The following is a 24,983-nucleotide window of genomic DNA, read 5'->3' as shown; positions in this document are numbered from 1 at the left end:
TTCTGCTGTTTAAAACTACAAAGTTAAACTGCAGTGTCTAGCATACGAAAGTCATGGTTTGAAGGACAGTGGTGAATTTGTAATTTACATATTTCAGATCCTGTTATTGTGAAGGTTCAAGAAGGAGATTTTGCTCACTTTACAGTCCTCAGAAATGGATCTGCTGATATAGCTATTACTGTTTTATATGCCACCATGGATGGAGGAGCCACTGCTGAAGAGGGAGATTTCATTTCCAGTGGAAGGAGTGAAGCGCTTGTGTTTGGTGTGGGGGAAAGAGAAAGCAAAATATCAGTATTTATTAGTGACGATGATACCTCTGAAACGGATGAAACATTTTACATCATTCTCTTTAACTCAACAGGTGAAAATAGCGCTTTCCTCTAAGTACAGTACAGCTGTTGCCGTTCTTATTTTCTTTCAGTTGAAATCTAATATCTTGCAAAGAATTGAATTTGGCCTGAATCAGTGAAGAGTCTGAAGTATCTTAATTGTTTTATCTCTCTTTAGAGTGCAGGGTGAAAAAAGGGTGGGGGTGGACAAAACAGGTACATGCCCGGGGATGGATGAGGGATGGGATTCCTCTTTTTGGCATTAGTTCTGGCAGGAATAGTGTAGCAACCGAGTGTTTGTGTTTTCCTTAGGTCAGGTCATGGCTCAAACTTTTATCTTGTATTTGTATACACAACACTTTACACTTGCACTGTGTGGCATAAAGCCCACTGTAATTTATAGCATCTGCATTTTCTGTTATATGAAAGTATCTCAAATATTGCATATATGGGTAAATATTTGAACATTTTATGTCTGTTTACATATGCTAGAAAATATTTGGAAATAATGAGAAAGTAAATTAATTGATAATCACATTATATTAGCTTTCTTCTTTTTATTTGAAGCTGTATATATCCTTGACTTTCAGGTGATACCGTAGTCTATGGGGCTGGGATGGCTACAGTTGTCATTGAAGCGAATGATGACCCAAATGGTATTTTCTCTTTGAAACCTGTTGACAAGCTGCTAGAAGAAGGCAAGACTAATATGTTTTTGTAAGTACTGTTTAAAATGATACCTTCCAAGAAATACTTTGTGATGCTTCATATTTCTGTCGAAGCCACATACCAAGCTTGAATGTCCAATAGCTACATAAGGGTGACTTTGTTTAATTCAAAAGTCTTAATAAAATAAATTAGGGGAAGAACTGTTATGTTACAAAGTAAGTTTACATAACAAAAATTCATATAGAAACCATTCAAGCATTTTATAGCTGTGGTGTGTATGTCAATAATCATGAATACAGCCATGATATGGTTGGGTGATATATTTTTCACATACTGAAGATATGAAATTGCCAAATGAGTAAACAGAATGTGACCTAGATAAATAAACTAAAACCAACCCAACAGCATCCTGTGCCTAACCCAAGAGTATTTCTTGTGAAGCTAATGCCCGTGTCATGGGGAGTTTCTTAGCTGATTCCCTGCATCTTGCATTGAAAAGTTACCTCCATTGTTTCATAGTATGTTAGGTTTGTTTTGTTTTACCCGCCCCTTACAGGATGTCCCTTGAGCTAGGTCTTCCATGTAGGCTGAAATTATCCCTCCTGTGAGCTGACAATAAAATGCATTTTTCTTGTACTCACACAAGTCCAGAAACAGCAGGGCTTAAGAAAGTGGTTTTGGTTGGCAGGTGGGCCTAGTTACCCTGCTAACTTACTCAGCAGCTTATAAATAAGCTGCTGGCTTCCCCATGAATAAAGGTGGCAGATCTCCGATCAGTCAAAGAGTAGATACTAAGAGTTCAGCCTAAGTATTGTAGAATCCTAGGACTGGAAGGGACCTAAGGAGGTCATCAGCTCCAGTCCCCTGCCTTGAGCAGGATCAACCCTAAAAAAATCATCCCAGCCAGGACTTTGTCAAGCTGGGACTTAAACTTCTAGGGATGGAGATTCCACCCCCTGTCTCCGTAATGCATTCCAGTGCTTCACCAACCTTCTGGTGAAAATTTTTTTCCTAATATCCAATCTACACCTCCTCTTCTGTAACTTGAGACCATTGCTCCTTGTTCTGCCATCCTTCACTACTGAGAACAGCATCTCTCCATCCTCTTTACAGCCTCCCTACTGTCAAATTGCCTCTCACTCTTCTCTTCTGCAAACTAAATAAGCCCAAATCTCTCAGCCTCTTCTCAAAGGTCATGTGCTCCAGCCTCCTAATCTTTTTTGTTGCCCTCTGCTGGACCCACTCTAGTGCATTTACGTCCTTTCTGTATTGGAGGGCCCAGAACTGGATGCAGTACTCCAGGCGTGGCCTCAGTAGTGCTGAACAGAGGGGAATAATAACTTCTCTAGATCTGCTGCAAATGCTCCTCCTAAAGCACCCCAATATGGCTACAAGGGCACACTGTCGACTCATATCCTGCCTCCCATCCAATGAAATCCCCAGGTCCTTTTCTGCTGTACTGCTACTTAGCCAGTCTGTAAAAGTGCTTGGGATTCTTCCATCCCAAGTGCAGGACTCTGCACTTGTCCTTGTTGAACCTCATCAGATTTCTTTTGGCCCAATCCTCCAATTTATCTAGGTCACTTTGGACCCTCTCCTCACCCTCCAATTTATTCACCTGTCCCCCTAGCTTAGTGTCATCCACAAGTTTGCTGAGGATGCAATCCATCCCCCTCATCCAGCTCATTAATAAAGACATTAAACAACACCGGCCCCGGAACTGATCCTTGGGGCACTCTGCTTGAAACCAACCACCAGCTAGACATTGACCCATTGATCACTACCTGTTGGGCCCAACCATCTGGCCAGCTTTCTGTCCACCTTACAGTCCATTTATCCAGTCCATACTTCCTTAACTTATGGGCAAGAATATTGTGGGAGACTATCAAAAGCTTTGCTAAAGTCAAGGTTTATCACATCTATTGACTTCTCCATGTCCACAGAAGCTCGTTACCTCATCATAGAAGCTAATCAGATTGATCAGGCATGACTTGCCCTTGGTGAGTCCATGTTAACTACTCTTGATCACTTTCCCCTCTTCCAAGAGCTTCAAAATGGATTCTTTGAGGATCCCCTCCATGATTTTTCTGGGGACTGAGATAAGGCTGACCAGTCTATAGTTCCCTGTATTGTCCTTCTATCTTTTTTTAAAGATGGACACTAAATTTGCCTTTTTTCACTTTTCTGGGACCTCTCCCAATCTCCATGAGTTTTCAAAGATAATGGCCAAAGGTTCTGCAGTGATATTTGCCAATTCCTTCCATACCCTTGGGTGTATTACATGTGGACCCATGGATTTATATACATCTAGTTTTTCTAAATAGCTCTTAACCTGTTCTTTCGTGGGGATTTCTTTCATGCTTCTTTTTGTTTCCTTTGACTTGATCCAGTTTTTAATGGAAGCATTTGGCTGAGATTCTCATTGGAAAGGCCCTTGTGCATATATACATACAACATTTCAGGAAAGTAGGACACTTGGATATTAAGCAGCTGGTATCTGGTGTCAGTGTTTGGGGAGCTTTAGTTCTGTTATGCTGATTAATCCTGTTTGCTGAATGAGTGGGCTGGATCTGACACTGTGGAAAGTTGACTTAAATTAAAATTAATTTAAAAATGAGGATTTGGGGGAAGCAGACCACACCAGTTGTTAACGAGGCTGAGTTTAGCTAGCACATTGATAATGTGTTCTTTATATTACTGGTATACTCAGTTGATAAAGACACTGGCTAGGTCTACACTAGCCCAAAACTGTGAAATGGCCATGCAAATAGCCATTTCAAAATTTACTAATGAAGCACTGAAATACATATTCAGCGCCTCATTAGAATGCTGGCAGCTGCGACACTTCAAAATTGACACGGCTTGTCCAGACAGGGCTCCTTTTCGAAAAGGACCCTGGGAACTTCAAAATCCCTGTATTCCTATCTGCTGTTAGGAATAAGGGGATTTTGAAGTTGCTGGGGTCTTTTTGAAAAGGAGCCCCGTCTGGATGAGCTGCGTGGCGGCGAGCTGCGTCAATTTCGAAGTGCCATGGCTGCTGACATTCTAATGAGGCGCTGAATATGTACTTCAGCACTTCATTAATAAACTTCAAAATGGCCATTTTGAAGTTTTTGGCTAGTGTAGACACGGCCACTGTGAATAGCTGCTTTGTTTCTTCCCTTTGTCATGTTCTACAATGACTTCTGGTGAAATATATTCTCATCAGGTAAATATGTAAAAGCTATTTTCAGTTACACCAGAGTGTATCTGCAGTAGCTCTTGATTTCAGTGATAACATCAGTTTAACAGAGTAGAATTAACACAGGGTGACAGAATAGGAGATATATACCTATCTCACAGAACTGGAAGAGACCTTGAGATGTCATGGAGCCTCGTCCCCTGCACTCTCAGCAGGGCATATCACCATCCCTGACAGGATTCTTTTTAAATCAATTTGCCCCAGATCCCTAAATGGCCCCCTCAAGGGCTGAACTCACAACCTTGTGTTTAGCAGGCCAATGCTCAAACCACTGACAAGTAAAGATACAATCATCCATCTACTTTCCCAGTGACTTGTAGATTCACTTTAAATATAAATCCCACTCCTGCTGCATATGATGCATGCCAAACACTGTTTACATAGGTCACTGTCTGGAGGAATCTGTAATCTAAAAGATATTGAGGAAGGAGACAACTAGAGAGAGGTAGATGGGAGTAAATAAAATAGTCGCCCATCAGAAAAGGATGGGCTTGGGTTGTAAGGAGGAGTTTGATTTTTTTGAAGGTCTTGTAGTACACACGTAATAGAACTCTGTTCCAAATGTAGAAGGCAGCATGAAAAAGTGTGATAAAGATTAAATATAATACAGTGGCCCACTCCATGTGGCATGACTCCATCCACTATCTTGCCCCAGTGACTTTACCACCTATTATACCATTTTGCATTAGCTCAGGTGACAGACCTGTGTTTTCGTGCTGTGGATCCTGTGATCAGTCTCTGCTGAATATCATGTTTGTACATCTTAAACTGAGGTTTGTGGTGCATGCATATGTGGGTCTCACCAAACTAAAACTAAGTCACATATTTGTGAGAGATTGGACCTCAGAAATCAGTTACACAGAATGGATGAAAACAGTGAATTTGGTTTGCTGCTTATAAGCTTTGAACTGTCAGCTAGAAAACTCCTTTCTGTGTTTAGATATGTACTTCATGTTTCAGTGCAGCTTAAAAGTACTACAATGTACACATCCTTCAAGGCGATACCAGATTTTTATTGGAAATTACATAATGTAGAGTTGTGCACCTGAGAGTAGAATTGCATAATGAGGCTGTAGACCCTCAATAGTAGAGAAAGATGTTCCTCACACTTACAGTGGCTGTGGATCATTTAGGGAACTATAGATTGTACTTGGGTAAGACTAGCTTTCACCAGATTTCTTTGGGCCTGCTGACTGTCTCTTTGTGTTTGATAGAAAGTTCACTGTGTCTAATTCATTGTATAGGATTTTGAGACATAGAGGACACTTTGGCAATGTTTCTTTGACCTGGCAACTGTTTGAGAATGATTCTGCTTTGGAGCCAGAACAAGAGTTCTATGAAGTCTATGGGACAGTGCAGTTCATGGATGGTGAAGGATCAAAGCCAATAACTCTTCATGCCATTCCTGATAAAATTCCAGAATTCAATGAATTTTATACCTTAAAGCTGGTGAATGCCTCAGGTACTGTCTCCCCACACCCTGCCAGGTGGAATATGTTTTTACCTAATTTAGAGAGGTCTGATTTTTAAAGGGAGAGTGCTGAGCTGAGCAACATCCCTGAAGCTTCTGGGCTACTCACCTCCCCGAGCTACTACTTCTGAAAATGGCAGCCTACACATTTAATGTCCCTCCCTCGAGAGGGAAGTGTAGCTCCTGGGGCAGCTGAAAGCTGTTGGTGTTCGTGCATTGTCATGGCTGCATAATCTTGCCATAATGTGTCTTGTTCCAGTGGAGAAGTGCAAAAGTGAGTGTGTGTGGCTATTTTAATTACCTTGAGACATCCCTGCTGCTTTTGCTAGTCTCCAAGACCAGACCCAAAATCTTCTTTACTTGTTAGGGACTTTCATGCCCAGAAAGAATTGAAAATACGTTACCATTCCCCAGTCAGCTCCTAGTAACTGGTATTTCAGGCATGTGAGTGAACTACAAGTGTGAGAAATCCATAGACTTTTCGCTAGAGATCTTACATTTAATAAACACTGGGATCCATGTTCATGATAATCATGATCTTTGTAATATAAACACTTAATATATTGAAATAGGTCCAGCTGACTGTGGGAAGTACTCTGGAATAATCTTAATATCTAGGTATGGACTAGGCCAGGGGTGAGCTAAATGGAGGGTGGGCCCCCTTGGAAGGGGTGTGTAATTTCAAAAAGGGAGTGCACCATTATTGGCTGCTAGATCCTATGCTCATCCATCTCATTAAAACTGTTGAAATAAGTTGCTGTTTTTATGTGTATTCATATTTATATACCAATTAAAGTTTTTACATTCTACAAACTTATTTTCTTACATGTGCCATAGGATTTTTTTTTCCTTTGAACAGAATCAAAAATTCTGTTGGCTTGGATTACATTAGACAGGCTGTGGGGGAGTCTGCTAATTGCAGGGAGGAAAAGTGGGGCCCAGTGTAAAATGTTTGCTCACCCCTGGACTAGACTTGCTGTGAATAGCTTTCTGTGTGCCCGAGGCAGTTGGTGAAGTTCTCCCCTCATTTATAGTATTATGTATCTGTTGTAACTTACATATTAATGGGGAAATTTGGCACACTATCTCTACCAGATGAATTAAATGTAGGGTACATCTGCAGCTAATTTAACAGAAATGGAGGTGAACTAGGGCTCAGCAGAATGTCATTTTCTGCGTACTCCTGTACCTCTCTGTATATTCTGCTCCCTAACAACAACAACAACATGTGTAACGAAGCATTTTTAAACAGAAATCATTCATACAAGTTTTAAAGTAATACTGTTAAAGCAGCATATATTTCATGGTAGAACATTTGAACAGTTCCTGTATCACACAATTTTAGTTCCTTGAAAAATATTATTAAAACCATTTTTGGTTGCTCAAGTTGATCTTACTGTTCTTAAGGAATCCTATTAACTTTTGTTTTGATATTCATCACATAGGTGGGTCTCCCGGCCCTGGTGGCCAGTTATCTGAAGCCAATCTTGCTGTAATTGTGACAATCCCATTTAATGATGACCCTTTTGGAGTCTTTGTCATAGACCCCAAGAGCCAGGACCAGGAGATAGTGGAAGATGTTCTCTCTGAAGATGATATCTCCTACATTACAAACTTTACAATTTGGAGACAACAAGGTACCTTTGGAGATGTACGGATAGGCTGGGAAATATTATCCAGTGTGTTCCCAACAGGACTACCACCAATGTTAGATTTCTTATTGCTTGGTTCATTCTCAAGTTCTGTAGGGTCTCAGCCTCACAGGAGGCGTCATCACAGTGGAACAGATGCTTTGTATTTCAGTGGAAAAGAGGATGCCTTTGGAACTGTTGACCCTGACTTCATCTGCAGTTCAGATAACATGCTCGCCAACTTCACGTTTTCAGCCTGGGTGATTCCTGACTCCAATTGCGATGGGTTTATAGTAGCAAAGGACAATTGCCATGGGACCATGTACTATGGTGTGAAAATCCAAACAAATGAATCCCAGGTTTCTGTCATGCTTCATTACACAGCACAGGGGTCAAATATTACATATGTGGCAAAGATAACTGTCAAGAAATATGTGGAAGCAAATACTTGGCTTCATCTTTTGATTACTTTGGAGGATGGCATGATTGAGTTTTATATGGATGGAAATCCAGTACCTGGAGGAATGAAGAGCCTCAAAGGAGCAGCAATTGCTGAAGGTGAGCACAATCTTTTTTTTCTTTTTTTTTTTTATAAAAGAAAATTTCTGCACTAAACAGCAAGTTCAGTCCCATTGAAAAGTATGTATTCATAATATTGAAAGAAATCTGTTATGTATGAATTTTTTTTTTAACTAGAAGAAAACTTTATTTTCAAAAAAGAGCTTTCTTGGAGTTTCAGTAGAACTTCCATTAAAGTCAAACAAAGTTATGCAGCTGAAACTGCAACATTTTAAAAATAGAATTTTATCATGTCTGTTAACTTGCCCGAGAAATTTCAGAATTAATAGATTTTTTTTTCAGGATTTAGATTTGCTTGAACCTGTGTATGCATCATTGTAATGAGAAGTAACTCATCACTGTGGCACCTGCTGCCAGACATCCTGGGACTTAGCTCTGGTTTGCTGGTGTGCCTTCATTGAGTGGTGTCCTCAATGCTGTTACTTCTATTGTAAGGACATATGTAGATCTAAGGACCATGGTGTCCTCTCTGAAACACAGTCCTCTGACTGTACCCCACTCATTTCTCTTCTCCCTTCTGGGGAGGGCAGACACACTTCTGCCCCACCACTCATCTCCATGTCAGGCTGCAGTTTACTTTCTCCCCACAATGGCAAATGGGGCTAGGAAGGAGGGGATGATGCAGGCCTACCTGCTACTCCAGGTCGTGGCCCAGGGCACCTCTAGTCGGAAGCCACACACTGCTTCACCTCTGACCCCCACCATCTGTTTTCCTGGGTCTGACAGCAGTCAGCCGGGAGATCGCTCATGTTCCCTTTCTCCTGTCTAGCACATCTGAGCCCATGGGATGATCTCTTCTCCTTTTTCAGGGCAGCCAGTCCTCCCTTCTCAAACACCTGGGCATGACTGAAGCTACTCTTTTCAGCAGCCATTCTAATATGGCAAAGCCTGTCTGTCTTTGCCTAATGGGCTAATCTTTGCCTAACTGGCTGTCTTTACAAGCCCTTTCCTAATTGGATGGCGTCTACACAGCCTCCCTGGAGTTGCTTTAGGCCCCCATCTTCCTGTGTAGGGCACACTCCTCAGCCCAATAATATTTAAAATTTTTGCTAGAAAATTTAGGCTCTACTCTTGCAAATACTCATGCATGTTAATGTGTTCTTGTATCATTCGGGGAAGGGAGGTGTTGGGTGTTCCAGGTGTGTGCCAGGCACACAGGAGGAGCGTGTGTCAGACATGTTTAGCCTTAATAAAATGCTTAAGATTCTGAAACCCTTTCCAGCACCTTGTGTGAGAGAATCAATTTCTTTTCTAGTATTTTTTCCTTGTTCCTATGCACCTCAATTTCCTCTTCTTTTCTAAAGAAGGTAATCTGATAAAAAGGTTTATGATAGGAAGATTTATATGATACAACTATTGGAGTAGAAGGGGCTGTTGTCTGCTTTCTCACTGTCTGCAGTGGAGAGAGGCCTGGACATGGTGAAAGAAAAGGGACATGTGATCCTTGAGCAGCTCTGCGAAACACAGCTCTGCTTCTCCTCTGCAGCTCCAGCTTGCAATCCATCTCTGCAAAGCTGAATGCAATGTGTTAGAGACCATCTGTTGATTAGCCACAGATGGCTCACTGACTAGTGAACAGTAGCCAGGGGAATAACGGGTTGGCAGGGCAACCATATGTCCCATTTTGGCCAGGACAATCCCTTTTTAAGCCCTATCCTGGCTGTCCTGACCTTTTTGGCAGAAGAGAGCACTTGTTCCATTTGCTTTTGCCAACTGATCAAGTTGACAAGAGCAAAGAGGACAAATAACTACTTGTTTCACAAAAGTGGCATGCACAGGAACATGTGGTCGGGTGAGCGGCAGGGCTTGGGCAAGCGGCAATGCTCAGGGAGAGGAGCAATGCCAGTCCCATGTGGGTGCTGGGGCAGCTTGATTGACCATCTGGTGCACAGTGGGAGGATTGAGTGAGGGGGTCAGAACAGTTCCAAGGGGAGGGACAGGAAGATTTTGTGCTATCCCAATATGATATGCTGGTTTCCCTTTGGGAAATATGGTCTCCCTACTGGGAGGGCAGTTCAGAGGGATGATATATTCACTTTCCACTGACACACTAATATAGCGTTTGATTGTCATTTGAGAGCCTTTGCATCTAAATTGGTTTCAGGCAGGTCTAGTGTGACTACGAGGACAAACCTTGCACTGACTCTGGATGACTAACATCGATATAGAGAGGTCACCGTGTTAGTCTGTACTCCAACAAAACAAAACAAAACAAAACAGCAGCAATGTAGCATTTTCAAGGCTACCAAAATGATTTATCTGGTGATGACTGTTCGTGGGACAGACCCACTTCATCAGATCAATCTCATCTGTATTGGAAATGAGATTGATCTGATGAATTGGGTCTGTCCCACAAAAGCTCATCACCAGATAAATCATTTTGTTAGTCTCTGAAGTGCTACATTTCTGCTGTTTTGTTAACATAGATATGTTCAACATTTGCACTTCAGTTGGCGTAGAACAGTCATTTGAATTACAAATAATTGAATGCTCTTATGTGAGCAAAAGCCTTTGGAGGAGCTCTCAGGTATTTTGGGGTAATCTTTACGTAATGTTGGACTCTGTATTTTTCTGTGGTTCCTCAAGGGTTTGATCCAGCTCTGTCTTCTTCCCTTGCATTCAACATTGGAGTCCGTTTTCTAGTTCGATAGTAGTGGCATTCATTATGACATTAACTTACTTCTCTTTGGCTGACTTGGCACATCTTCTAAACATTTTGCAGTCCTTAAATTTCTTTTTTGGTAGAAAACACATTGAGGCAGTATCTATGCTGTGCATATAAGCTTGGTTGGCATGTGGGACTCAGAGTATGACACGTGATTAATGAGTTTTTAAGAGTTTAATAAGCCACGAGAAAACCACCATAGAAGCTTTTCATTTATTATTGTCCTTTTATTTTTTTGGGGCAAAAGGTATCAAAGTAGTATAAATGTTAATTTCTCTTTCAGGTCCAGGAATAGTAAGAGTTGGTGCAGGGATAAATGGCAGCAGCAGGTTTACGGGACTGATGCAGGATGTGAGGCTTTATAAGCGTAAATTGACGCGAACAGAGATCTATGAACTTCATGCCACTCCAGCAAGGACAGATTTGCACCCAGTCTCTGGATATTTAGAGTATAAACAGGGAGAAACTAATAAGTCATTCATTGTGTCTGCAAGAGATGACGAGGAGGAGGAAGGGGAGGAGCTGTTCATACTAAAACTTGTCTCTGTTCATGGGGGAGCTCGTATTCCAGAAGAAAACGCCATCGCAAGATTAAAAGTACAAAAAAGTGACAATGCCAATGGACTATTTGGCTTCACGGGAGCATGTATTCCTGAGGTAAGATGACTGTCAAAAAGACATTTCTGGGCCTGGTGAAGTGAATATACTTCAGTGGGGCTGAGATGCCACTCTGTCTGTGTCTACAGTACAAAAATAACTTAGAAGTTGCTTACTTTGAAGTACAACTTCGAAGTAGAGCATCTACACACACCCTAGTTCGCAGTTAAACTTCGAAGTAGGGCACTCCTCCATTCCGAGGAATGAAGTAAGGACTTTGAAGTTGGTCCCCCTACTTTGAAGTAGGGAGCCCAACTTCAAAGTCCTGAAGTTAACTTCAAAGTAAGGGAAAATGTGCGTAGACTCTGATGGCTACTTCGATGTAGTACCTAACTTTGAAGTTAACTTCAAAGTTCATTCGTAAGGATAGACTCACCCTATTGCTCTCAGTGGATGGGAAGCAAAATCACCTGCATTTAGAAACTTGCGGACAACACGTTTGTTACGGAGCACTCTGTTTTTTCATACTGGTGAGGAAAATTCACACCTGTGTATTTTTAGTAAATGTTCTTAAAAACCCATAAAATATTCTTTTTCAGAAAATAAATCCACCTCTATTTAGCAAACTAGTCATCACAGCATGAATTAGTGACCAAGAAAATAACTCATTCTTCACTCATGTTTAATATCAGAGACTAGATTTTGTTGTAACCATCCCACCACCTTCTTTCTTGAGTGCTTCCTTCTTTCTAGTGCTTTACTTATTTCTTTACATAAAATCCAGGGTGCCAGACAGTGTTGCCAACTCTTGCAGTTTCATAATTGGTATTTTTCTTATATCCCCAGCTCTTGGAGTGAAGTGAAATTTGTTACTTAAAAAAAAATCTTACAATTTGTAATCCAATTTTATGACTATTTGCCGGGGAAGGCTGTGGGAGGTCAGAGGCCCTTACAATTTTTGAGCAGTGGGTTGGCAGTAAGGCATACTGCTTGGCCCTATTCTCCTTTACCTTCCTTTCTGCCCATGTATCTATCTGCTCTCTCACTACCATCTTCAGTTTGCTTCTCCTGTTACAAGTGAACTTCATCCAGCAAGGCCTGGAGAAGAATATGACTTAACTGCAGGATTGCTCAGGAGAATATTATCTTACTAGGGCATGAAGCAGGAAGTGCAACTAAGCATCTACATAACTGTAATTGACAAAGTGCTGTCAAATTCCCAAAGGGAAAAACAGATATGCTTGGGCTTTCTTTCATTTCCTTCATATGAGCCAAACAGCTGAAATATTAGGTCTATACATCATTGGTAAATCCTTATAGAAGGGAAGAACTTCATCCATATGCAGTTGAAAACATGGAATATTAACAAGTAATTAATGTATTGAAAAATGTTGCCATATATTTAAGAATAAAACTATCATTGTAAATATCCACTTTGATCTCATATTTTAAGTGTTTTAGGGTTTTTACTATTTTAAATAAAATCTCTGTCTGTGGATGTTTATAGAGTACAAGTAAATGGCAGACTAAAAAACATAATGATCTTGTGTTTTGGAATCTTTTATGACCTTTTTGTCACATCATCCATATTTAAAGTCTTTATGATGCCTTTGGAGGACAATCTTACTTTGAATGAAAAGCAGTTTGAAATTTGGACTGTGTTTTTTTAAGTGCCCACCATCTGTTGCGATAATAGATTCCTTCAAGTCCAAGTGCCATTGATACAATCTCATACCGCAGATCATCACCCAAGCATGAAACAAAATTAAAAATTAATAGGAAAAGTTAATTGTTCCCTACTCATCTTACATTTATTTCAGCAGGGAAGCTATAGCTAATGATTATATGATAGATATGTAATATTGTTTTAGTGTGCCTGTTATACGTATCTATCTGCTGATGAACAGACATATGCATGTTATGCTCAGATCACACTGAAAATTGTCATATAGCATATAGAACTTATTATTTTCAAAAGTATGGTTGTCTGATTAAATTATTTTTAATCACAATTCCATGGCAATTTATGTCTATGAAAGGTGTACAGACAGTACCAATACATATTTTCTGAATTTTTAAAATATTTTCTTCATGCAGAGAATACCGTGGCACCAACCATTTTTTTTATAATGTTTCCTGTGTGATGATTGAAAACTTGAAGACAAAATACTCTCTGTTTAGCCTCAGTAATGTTTCTGACTTTTGAAGAAAGCCCAATCTATTTTAAAGACTGAACTGCTAATGGAAATTGTTCCTTAATATAGAGTAACTTTTTCCTAAGTTTTGAGAAAGATCTTAATTGAATTGACAGGGGAACAGTTTTCTTGAAGACCTGATAATTTTTAAGGGATCACTACTGTTGTATTGATACACATTGTTGTCAATCTTATTTTTCCTGCAGACATCTGATGAAGGTTCCACAATATCGTGTGTTGTGGAGCGTACGCGGGGAGCCCTGGACTATGTGTATATATATTATATTATCTCTCAGATAGATTCCACCAGCATTAATTACTCTGTTGCTGATTTTGCAAATACTAGTGGAACTATCACATTCCTTCCTTGGCAGCGATCAGAGGTAAACCTGATCTTATTAAAGTTAATCATCTAGTTCTATGCAAGCCTCCTGGAAAATACCTTCTGGGTGTACTTTACTGGTTCTTATACTTGGAAATGTTTCCTTCTGACAACTGTTACAGAGCTTTTTTTGCATCTGTCACTCTATATAATGAACAATGATGTGATAGATGTACAAATGTGTATGTTTATCTCTACATGTACATGCTAGATATCTACATGTTTACAAAAAAAATTAAGTATAGATGGACAAGAATTAAAACACTGATACTGAACACCATTGAATTTGACGAATGTTTGGGTCCAAGTCTGAACTTTTACTCAAACTCATTTTTATATAAAAAGTAAATAGTAATCAAGTTACTGTTAAACATTAGTAGTAGTCAAATCTTTGCACAGTTGCTCAGATCAAGTGTTTTGTGCCTTTCATTGCTCAGTTCTTTTCCTGTGAGTTTAATTGTGGATTGTATTGTGGGAAATTGTACATATATCTGAAAACATGGCACTCTTCAGATCCTTTTCTATTCCATTTCATTCACTTATCATGTAGACTATCAGAATCACTTCAAATCTTTATATACTACAGGGTACGATAAACAATGTGAAGTAATTGTGCAGATGTCTCTGTTGTGTTGCTGTGGATAACTTGTGTTACTGAGTGGCAATACTAAATGTCATGCTGTCAAAGCAACATTGTTTTGCATACAGTCTGAATTGGATTTAAATTGAGATAGCAGATACAAGATAATACTGGCTCATTAATTATTGTGTCTAATGAGAATATGAGCTTCTTTGAAATTTGGGATCCATCAAACATTTAATTTCAGTATGCACAACATAAATTACAGTTATTTTAAGATATCTAAATAAAGAGCTGTTTGCTTGGTTTTATTTTAATCTGTCCATTGTGTTACTTTTACAATAATTAATGTTAAAATTAAGTTACAAATATCTCATAACTTCCCCCTTCTCTAGTGGCATAAGTTTGCCTCTTATTAAGTATATTTTTATGAACTGAGTAGTCAGGTTTGTAGTAAAGAATTCAAAAATCTACTCTGCTATAGCATCTTAAATGTATTTTTTTTCCTTCTAATATTGTGCTTATAAACGTATATCAACTGATGCAAGAGAATAAGAATTCACAGCATCAGTACACTCTCCTTTGTTTGCTGGGAATACATGAACTAAAGCCATAGAAGTATATGGATATAAAAAACAGCCTCTTGTGATATTTTTTAAAAATTAATTCCTCTACTGTCAATCTGATTTTTCTATTTTAGAAAATCGGGTCCTAAATTATTTTTGCAAAAGGGGATTTAGGGTACCAAGTCAGGTGGGCGCTTCAAAAAATCGTGCCCTATACTGTTTCTGAGATGCTAATGGTTTTTGTGTTTGCAATTAATAATTTTCCTATAAAAATATTAGGTTGATTTACGTAAACATCCAAAATGTTGCACACATCTTTTTAGAAACTTGCATAGAAAATAAAACTAGATAAATTCAGCATTCAGTGAAATTTTGACTAATAGTACTAAAAATCTCATTGTGATGCATTTTTGCACTTTTTACTGTTACGCTATTTTTGTTTAATTTCTGGGTGGATTCTTCCTCCTTTAGGTCTTAAACTTGCATGTGCTTGATGATGACATTCCTGAGCTTAATGAATATTTCCGTGTAACATTAGTGTCTGCAGTTTCTGGAGATGGAAAACTAGGTTCAACTCCAGCCAGTGGAGCAAGCATAGATCCAGAGAAGGAAACTACAGATATCAGCATCAAAGCTAGTGACCATCCGTATGGTAACAATGATGGAAATTGCAATTTTGTTTCAAATAGTTTTTGTTGGCTTTAGTTTTAGCAGCTGAATAATTTGGACCCTTGACAGATGAGGACACAATATGTCTTTGTCAAGTTGGTCACTTACCAATAATATATTTTTATCTAGCCAAATTGTATGTTTTTAAGCAAAGGGCCACGTCCAGCTCAACGGAACATGGAAACTTTCAGATACCTTATACAGGCAACTGAGGATTTCTTTGAATAGACAACTCCTCAGCCTGTTTAGTTTTTTCTGTGTAAAACCATGTCAATTCTTTCTGGAAAATGGAGCATGTTTTGGAACTGAAGGGGATGTGGCAGGGAACATGCTGTACTCCAGTGAACCTCACTGGCTTAATGGCCCCTGTAGAGACATTAGAAACTGATCCAAATTAAAGTAGCACCTGAACTGTTCTGACCAGCATCAAGGTCAGTTCAGCTCCCTGCCATCCTGCACTTGGAGGGAAAGAAGGTGGATTAGTCTTTATTTCCTCACTCTTCTGAACTCCTGCATAGTTGAGAACTCAACCTCATAGTTGCACATATAAAATTGTGAAGATGTATTCAGCAGATAAAGTTAGCAGTGTTGAAAAGAATAGTGACTATTAAGCAAGAGGATTGATGACAAAAAGCCCTGCTCAGAAATGTCCTTATTTGTAGAGTATCTTGAAAGACTGAGTACTTATTTTTCTGGGACATAAATACAACAGTATAGCAGTTTGTTGAGCAGAATGCCTGTAAAAGTAAACCCCAATGGGGCGGGGGGGCAAAGGTCAATCAAATCATTATTACACTAAAAGAGCTGAACACATTCTATTCCTATAGAAGCACAGTTACATTGCCAAGGTTTACTTGGAGAGTTTATATATATTTATATCTGTATAGATATACAGAGAGACAGAGGGAGAAAGAGAGACAGAGGTACTTAAATTTGCATACTTGGACTTCACGTTTGTATTCAGGTGTTTAATTTCAGCCCATGGGTGGTAAAGTTAAATACCTTAAAGCAAGTTATAGAAGGGCTTTTCTAAGTGCAGGTAAAAATATAAATTCTTTCTTGCATCTCTCAGGTTTGCTGCAGTTCTCTATAGGGTTTCCTCCTTCGCCCAGTGATGAAATGATTCTTCCAGCAACCACCGTGCCCCATATTACCATTAAAGAGGAAATTGGACATATTAGGTTACTGGTAGTCCGTGCACAGGGCCTTCTTGGGACAGTTATCATGGAATACAAAACAGTTTCACTGACAGCATTCAGTCCTGAAGACTATCAGGTATGTAGAGTGTTCTGAAATAGATGACTGATGACTTATATGTGAATTCAGTTAGTTCCAATAACTGACGACACACAAGTCTTTCTTTCCCTCTGTGTTTTTGTTCAGTGTTCAGATGGGTTTACTACTCACTTACTGTTCTCCCAATGGCCATAACCATGAGCATGACCAATGTTCAAGTTATAATGTGTTTTGTACAAAACCAGCAACAAATATTCTGGTGTTCCCTTGTTCATGTGGTCATTAATTTTTTCCCAAGTGTGGAGCTTAGATTTTTCTAGAACTTTTGCCAAAACACTCCAATTTTATGACTTGTCCTGAGTCAATAGGGTGTGTATTTCACACGAGTGGGTGTTGGTCATTGTTGTATAGAGGCTAATTATCTCCAGGTTGAGCCCAGCTCCTGCTCGCCCTGGAGTGATAATTTGTGGTTAACACACATTTGAGTTACCCTAATGGAGCAGACTAAGGTGATATTTGATAAACATTGAGCGTCACACAAAGGTCTGAATAATTGAAGCATGGCCAGCATACGATGGTGTGCACACTTGTTCTTACTTTGTGAAGGCATACAAATCCAGTGATACTCACATACAGGTTTGCTCTGCATTTATACTAGAGCTGTCATTCTATAGCCTGCTGTCAGAGCGTTGACCTAGGAGGTGGGAAACCTGAGTTCAAGTCCCTGAGCTAATGATTGTTTTATTATTTATAAAGAAAGAGACCCATACTATGATATCCCAGCAGCCCATGGCTGCTCCACTTTCCTGAAATGTGGGAAATCTAAATTCAGATCAGTTCTACATAACTGGAAGGGGAGGGGCAGACTGAACCCAGATCTTCCACCTCCAATCTGTGCCCTAACCAGTAGATTAAAAGGTAGAAGAAAGGCAGCACTTCCTAATTCTTGAGCTGGCCTCCTTTGCTTTTGTAAAAACTGCTTGAAATTGAAATGAAAAATTGAGTTATGTTGAAACAAAACTTTTCATTTTGGCACTTCCAAAACATTTCAGTTTTTGGTTTGGTGGAAGCAATTTGGTGTACCTGAAACAAATTTTCAAATAGTTTGTGCCCAACTTTAGTTTACACAGTGTGCCCATGTGAAAAACCCAATTTATGCTCCTATGTCTAGATTGACTTGACTAAGATGAGCACAAAGTGTTGTGCTTAAAACATCTCTGTGGATATAATCGCCGCCGTGAGTCAAGGACAGCATGCTTTTGGCGGGAAAGATCACTGAGGAAAAATCTCCTCAGACACATGGAGTTTCAAATTGTTACAGCCTGCCAGCTAGCAGTGTTCCAATGGTCACTTTTTGACCGTTAGCTCCCCTGGCAACTTGAAATCATACATATTCATGAATCATGATTTGCATGCGGTGCCCTGATTGGCTGGCTCTGGAGACTTTCCAGAACCTTCTGCGAAAGTGAGAACCTAATAGAGAACTGTGCCCACATGCTAATTCCTTCATAAATATTCATGAGGATGCTCTAAAAAAGCCGGGCTCGCAGCTCATTCAGCGGTCCTTTATGGGGAGGCGTGGCTCGGATGAGCGTCCGCCAGTCCCCCAGGCTAGCCTGAAAAGGCGAAGAGCAAAGAAAGAGCTGAACGCCTTAGAGAAGCGCAAGATTGTCCATCACCTGCGCTCCTGGCAAGCAGCAAGCAGTGTCTTTGAGGGGAAGCTGCTGCCAGCTGTTGAACTGGCCTCACTTGTACTGGTGCTGTGCGGCTGGTACGGTGAAACCCAGGGCCTGCCGCCATACATACCAGACCTGACCAACTTACTAGATCCCACCAGCTTATCAGACTTGACCAGTCTACCGGACGTGACGCACCATACAGGACAAATATGCTCATTGCTAGGCCCGCAGTTTGCATGGACCCACACCCATACACCACATCTTCATTCCAGCTAGTGGCACTGGGACCCCCCGTGGGGGAGCAAGGTTGATCCCCTTGCTATGTCCCTGCTTGGTAGAGTAGGGGCAGTGCCCAGGGGCCTGACACTAGGGCCGGGCCTTTCTGGCCACAGGCTGGACTCTAATTTTGAAAAGGAGCTCTTAATAAGCCTGTTTACTTTACTATTGTTATTGTTATGGTTTGATAATTATAGATATATACATAGATAGGATTTCTTAATATTATTTAGTTAGTTAAGTTTATAGAATTGTTATTATCATTAAAATTTCTTGTTAAATTATTAATAGTTATTCATAAAGGAATTAGTGGTCACCTGACAGCCACGTACATACACTAAGGTGAAGGAGTGACCTCCCTTCTTCCTTGTTTTATTTTCTGGTTCAGTAGAGAGGAAAATCCTCCATTGGCCATAATTAATATACGGGTTGGACTAGCAAGCCGATCCCAGAAGGGGTGAGAGAGGTAGCATCCTCCCCCCTCCTTTGGATAAGAAAAGGTACATATATATTTACATATTTATATATTTAATATTTATCTATTTATTATATTCCTTCAAACTCTTATTCCCTTTTGAAAGAAACCATGCCACTTTAGTGTTGTAATGAACACCTGGGCTTTAGTTCAAGTAAGTGTCTACTGCTGTTAACATAAGACCGCAATACTATTTAATTTTCTTCTTAATAATTAATACATTAATTGTGAGTGTTTTTGGAAAAATCTGGTTGTCTGTCTCGTTGTTCTTCCTAGCTCCTGCCTGTCTGGGGGGGTCGGTGGGGTCTGGGTCAACCGAGTGCCCACCCCTTCATAAGTCCACGCGGGTGGGTCCTGAGACCTGAAAGGTGGTAAGGGGTTGCTTTGTTGCGTCCTCTTGCCACCTGAGGAAGGCCTAACATTGCTGTTATTTTGCAGTACTGCTAGAGAGCCTCCCTCCGCACAAAGAACTGCACTTACATGCTCACAGCCTTGAATTTGAGTGTTAACTCTTCTTATAATTAAGTGCAACTTTAAGACACAGGTAAAGAAGGAAAAAATGTAATTGGTTGTATTAACAGTAAATTTTTTCAGTAGCAGAATGGATTTCTTTTTTGCTACAGAAAGCTCATACTGATATAATGAATAAACATGAACAAAAGCTTAAAGAACCTTTTTATATTTCAGAGTATTGGTGGCATCTTGGAATTTCAGCCAGGAGAAAGATGCAAGTATGTCACTGTTAACATCACAGATAATTCTGTCCCTGAACTGGAAAAAGATTTCAAGGTTGAGCTACTGAACCCAGAGGGAGGAGGTAAGACTAAAAATGAAAACAGGTGTTTACATGGCACTTCTGTAGCTAGTATTGCAAAGAATTTATGTGCCAGGTATGTTAAACATTCATATGTCCATTCATGCTTTGGCCACCATTCCAAAGGACATGTTTCTATGCTGAGGGTGCTCATTAAAAAAACAATGTGTTGATTATTTTTAATAAGTTAACAGCCCTATTAAAATGTTGGTGCAGTGCTTTATGGGATTTGTTGTTCAGATGCCATTGTGCTTTCATTTTGTTCCATGAAGAAACCTCCTGTATGAACCTTCATCTCCCATGATGCATCATGAAAAAAATTGTGTGGCTGACAATCAGACTTAAAAAAAAAAATAGTTTTGACAGATTTTCTGCTAATCTTAGTTTAAAGGTCCACTAGGCAAATACCTTCTAATACAAACTTTCTTGTTCCCCCTCCAATGTCTCTGAATGAATACATCCAAAGTTACTACCATTCTTAAAAACCTATATCAATACTGAAGAGCATTCTTTACATTTTCTTAAGTTTTCTGAGGAAAATCTCTATAGCTTTGACCTCAAATTTTCTCTCACTTTTGTCCCTTAGTTAACAGCATAACAAACATAAACAAACTCTCGGAAGAAACAGTAGCAACTACTCAGTCATGTCCTCATTAATTCTGTTCCTTTTTTTATTCTACTTCTCAGCTCCCAGCTACAAACCTACATGAAAGTTTGTAGATCTCTAAGTCCCAATTTACAAACTTCCTTCATGATATACTACCTCAAATACTGGGCACCATTGTACTTTAGTGCTTATTATCAATCATCAACCCCCAATGGCTGCTTATCAGACTGGATTTACTCACAATTACCTTCCATGTGATAATTTTAAATAAATAAAACAAATGTGCTGTGTATGCAGTTTCTGGCTTTGGTAAGAGAACTTGTGTGCTTTCAAAGCCAAATCAGATGCTTTGGAGGAATATTCCCCTATTTTTTTCCTTTTGTCCAAAAATGTTTTAAGTGCTTTCTGTCTTCCCTGTGTTATAAATGCATATATGTGTATTGTATATCTCTATGTGTCTTGTTGAAGTTGCTGAACTCTTTAGAAATTATGGCAGTGGTAGTGGTGACGGGGACTTGGAGTTCTTCCTTCCTGCTGTCCATCAGCACGGTAAGCATCATAATCTATCCTTTGCCTCTTAATTGAGTACTGAAATTTCTCACCGTAGTACTGTGAGTTCTTATCCCTAATATAACTCACTCATTTGTCTTGGTTATATTTGAATTATCTCTTGGTCTCCCTCTCTCTACATTTCAATGTTAGTTGAATTTCAAAGATAACCAACATTAATATTTATTCTATAGGAAGTAAGGGACCGTGGACAGTTAATGCTGCATCCAAATTTCTTTCTAAACCCTTCATTTTCTTCCTTTGTAAATCTGATTTGGAAAATTGGTTTGGCTGAATATTGCTGAATTTGCTCTATTAAAAAAAAAAAGCCAGCAAATCGGTTGCGTTGCTGGTAATTAAAAAATTACCCTGATTTGATATTTTGGCTCATGCCTGACCTGCTTTGGCTGATTTCCCCCATTATTTTTTGTGTGTAAGCATGTCTGCGTTGCATGGTTCAGGCCAGAAGCAGAAGTGTAGAAAGACTAGGCAAAACAGGCATGTTCTTGGAGAATTTCCAGCTGTCTAGAAGCTGAAATATCTAAACATTTTGGGAGACGACTTGTTCATGTGAGACTTCCAGTCCTGATTTGAAGACCCAAGAAGTTTAGAGATGCACACAAGCTACACTAAACTTTAAATTAAAGGCAAAAGTGCAAACCACATTATACATCTTTGTTTTCAATTTCCCCGCCTCAGCTACAGATATATTCAAATAAGTATGTGTGTGTATGTGCGTGGGTGTGTGTATACTTACATACCCACTTAATGGGGCTCCCCGTTACACTCAGAATTCATTTTTCCCTTCCTTACGAAAGAGTTTCTCAGATGATCTAAGTACTGGATTTGTACACTATAACTCTTCTCAGTCTTCCCCACCTTCTCTGCCAAATCCCTCTGTGATAACACCTTCCATTTAACTCTACTTTCCCTCTGCGTTATAATTAACCGTGCTTCAGAATTCTGGGCCTTCAATACGTAGTAACACTTCATTTTCTCAGTACTTTTTTGTCACCTTCTTCCTCAAGATAAGTGTGTTCTTTCTTGTTGAATGAAGAGTTCTGGCAAAATGGGGTGATCAGCACTGCAGTATTGAAAATAAAAACCCTGATTCCATATTGAAGCATGGTCTTTTTAACACCAGTTTTAAAAGATTACTATTCAAGCCAATAAGGGAACATTTTTGAAGTCTCCAAACATCATTATGCATATTTTTTGCATGTTAAACTTTCACATGCAACTGTCATGGAGTGCACACATACAGCCAGGAAGATATAAAAATGGCCATTTGCTTGTTTAGATATGAGCTTTGTGCACATTGGTCATAACTGTGTGAGAAGTTTGTGTGATTTTCGTATCTATGGTTTTGTAACTGGGTCTCAATAGTTTCCTGTAATTTGAGAACCAGAATACTTTCTTTCCAAAATTTGTCATCCAAGAAATAGCAAGAAGATTTTTATGATTATGCACACAGTATAAAAAGTTCAAAGATAACTGGGTGATTTAAATACAACTTTAAATACAACTCCATTAATTTTACTGAGAATTTTATGTTTAAATCTGCTGATGACAAAATAAAAATCTCATTCTTTGCCTTTATGATGTAGGTCAAAAATAAGACCATGACTAAAACATATGCATTAACACGTCCAGATTTAGTTGTATTGCACTTTGTGGGGCATTTCCACTAACCTTGATTTGTTAGAGAGCAGATCAGAGTTTTGTAAAACTGAGCAAACTCTTCTGTCAGTTTAAAAACAGAGTTTACTTTCTACAAGGAGGTATTCATGCAGAACATATTTTGTTCATTGTTGTTCTTCTTCTTTTAGCTTTTGCTTTGGTGTAACTAAAGATAGTGGAAAAACTAATTCAGCTTTCTTGAAATTTGTACCTGTAGCCAGCCTGGGAATAGCATCCCACATCATAGTGACCATCGACGCCTCAGATGATGCTCATGGTGTGTTTGAGTTCAGTGCTGAGTCGCTCTCTGTAAATGGGACGGAACCTGAAGATGGAGACAGTGTTATTGTGCTACAGGTCACTACACTTGGCTTTTGATCTGTTGCTACACAATCCTCATCCATTTCTTTCATTAAAGTCTCTGTGATCCTTTACCACAGGGTGTAGACATGTAATTGTAACTTGAACAAACTGTGCATCCTTTTCACAATGCTTAGTTAATAAATTATAATCTCTAATTTATCAGGTCAAATCTATAATCCAACAGTTATAATGTATATATTAATTCAAGTGTCACATAATAATACATCAGTTAACAGATATTTTAAAAATAAATCAAATATTAGGTAGAGTAGAACTTCAGAGTTATGAACACCTCAGAAATGGAGGTTGCTTATAACGATGAAATGTTTATAGTTTTGCATAAAACATTATGGTGGTACTTTCAAAAGTTTACAGTTGAACATTGATTTAATTTAGCTTTGAAATTTTAGTACGCAGAAGAAAAACGCCGCTTTTAAACTACTTAATTTAAATGAAACAAGCACAGTTTACTTAACTTTTTTTAAACTTTTCCTTTTTTTGCAGTTTGTGTTTAACACAGTACTGCTTGTGTGTGTGTGTGTGTGTGTGTGTGTGCGTGCACATGTACATGTGTGATCACATCTCTTTCTCTCTCTCTGCTGCCTGATTGCATAATTCTGATTCTAAATGAAGTGTTTGCTTGACCAGTCTGTTCACAACTGGTGTTTGTAGCTCTAAGCTTCTATTATACTAATACCTTATTAAAGAAGCAGAGTTGTTGATGGTACAAATTATGTTATTACAAACAGTTTAAAAGGGAGGGTCACAAATACAGAAGATGAGAAATGCAGCATAGATGTGGCAGTAATGTTTATGGAATTGCAGTACGTGTTCATATTTTACCCATCATGTACCAGTTTTGCAACTCTTTCAGTAGATCGAGAATGGGATTTTGTTTGAGGAATATCATTTTTCTTTTCTTTTATAATACAAAAGTATTGACATTTTCATATTTTGCACTCTAGGTTGTCAGAAATCAGGGGTCCCTTTCTCGTGTCATTTTGCATTGGATCATAGTCTGTGATCCTACTGAAGATCTGATCTCTACCTACGGCAATGTAACTTTTGATATAGGACAAAGAAGAGCAAATATAACAGTGGAAGTCTCACCTGATATCTACCCTGAACTGGATGAGATGTTTTCTGTTTTGATCTTGAATGTTTCCAGTGGTCGTCTTGGAATTCATACTAATGCTACATTAACTGTGCTAGCTAATGATGATCCATATGGACTTTTCATCTTTTCTGAGAAAAACAGGCCAATCAAAGTTGAGGAAGAAACCAAAAACGTCACCCTAACAGTAATACGATTAAATGGTCTCCTTGGTGCAGTTATGGTAACCTACAGAACTGTGGGTGATGATGAAAAGTTACCTTATCTGAAATCAAATATTGCCAGAGCAACACAGGAAAGAGATTACATATCCATTTCTGGATTTGTGATCTTCAAAGCCAGTACAAGTGAGGCTAGCATAATTCTTCCTATTTTAGATGATAAGGATCCAGAGAGGTCAGAATCTGTGTTTGTGGAGCTACTCAATGTTGCTTCAGTGGAAAGCATGCAGGATAGGCCAAGTAAGTACTTTACACACTAATTGGTTGCATTTTAGAGGCTCATTAACATCAGTAAAATGTAATTGATCAATTTCTAGTTATTTTCCTACTACAAAATATTTTTTAGAGAGATCTATGTGTTGCATTTGGTATTCTTGCCTTAAAACAGTCCT

The 24,983-nt window shown here is 39.1% G+C and overlaps 1 protein-coding gene across 1 annotated transcript in view; it reads left to right on the top strand.

The window, feature by feature from the left end:
- Positions 1 to 24,983, top strand: part of ADGRV1 (adhesion G protein-coupled receptor V1) — a 378,918-nt gene that overhangs the window by 42,154 nt on the left and 311,781 nt on the right. Inside the window, exons 17-28 of the mRNA XM_074994210.1 lie at positions 98 to 364; positions 923 to 1,049; positions 5,487 to 5,704; positions 7,159 to 7,902; positions 10,872 to 11,245; positions 13,587 to 13,763; positions 15,380 to 15,560; positions 16,650 to 16,852; positions 19,931 to 20,060; positions 21,133 to 21,213; positions 23,111 to 23,250; positions 24,222 to 24,831. Coding sequence (XP_074850311.1) covers positions 98 to 364; positions 923 to 1,049; positions 5,487 to 5,704; positions 7,159 to 7,902; positions 10,872 to 11,245; positions 13,587 to 13,763; positions 15,380 to 15,560; positions 16,650 to 16,852; positions 19,931 to 20,060; positions 21,133 to 21,213; positions 23,111 to 23,250; positions 24,222 to 24,831 — 3,252 coding nt within the window. The remainder of the gene's footprint in view (positions 1 to 97; positions 365 to 922; positions 1,050 to 5,486; positions 5,705 to 7,158; positions 7,903 to 10,871; positions 11,246 to 13,586; positions 13,764 to 15,379; positions 15,561 to 16,649; positions 16,853 to 19,930; positions 20,061 to 21,132; positions 21,214 to 23,110; positions 23,251 to 24,221; positions 24,832 to 24,983) is intronic.

Source organism: Carettochelys insculpta, chromosome 5 (assembly GCF_033958435.1).
Source record: "Carettochelys insculpta isolate YL-2023 chromosome 5, ASM3395843v1, whole genome shotgun sequence".
NCBI classification, from domain to species: Eukaryota; Metazoa; Chordata; order Testudines; family Carettochelyidae; genus Carettochelys; species Carettochelys insculpta.
This window is presented reverse-complemented; position numbering and strand designations above follow the sequence as displayed.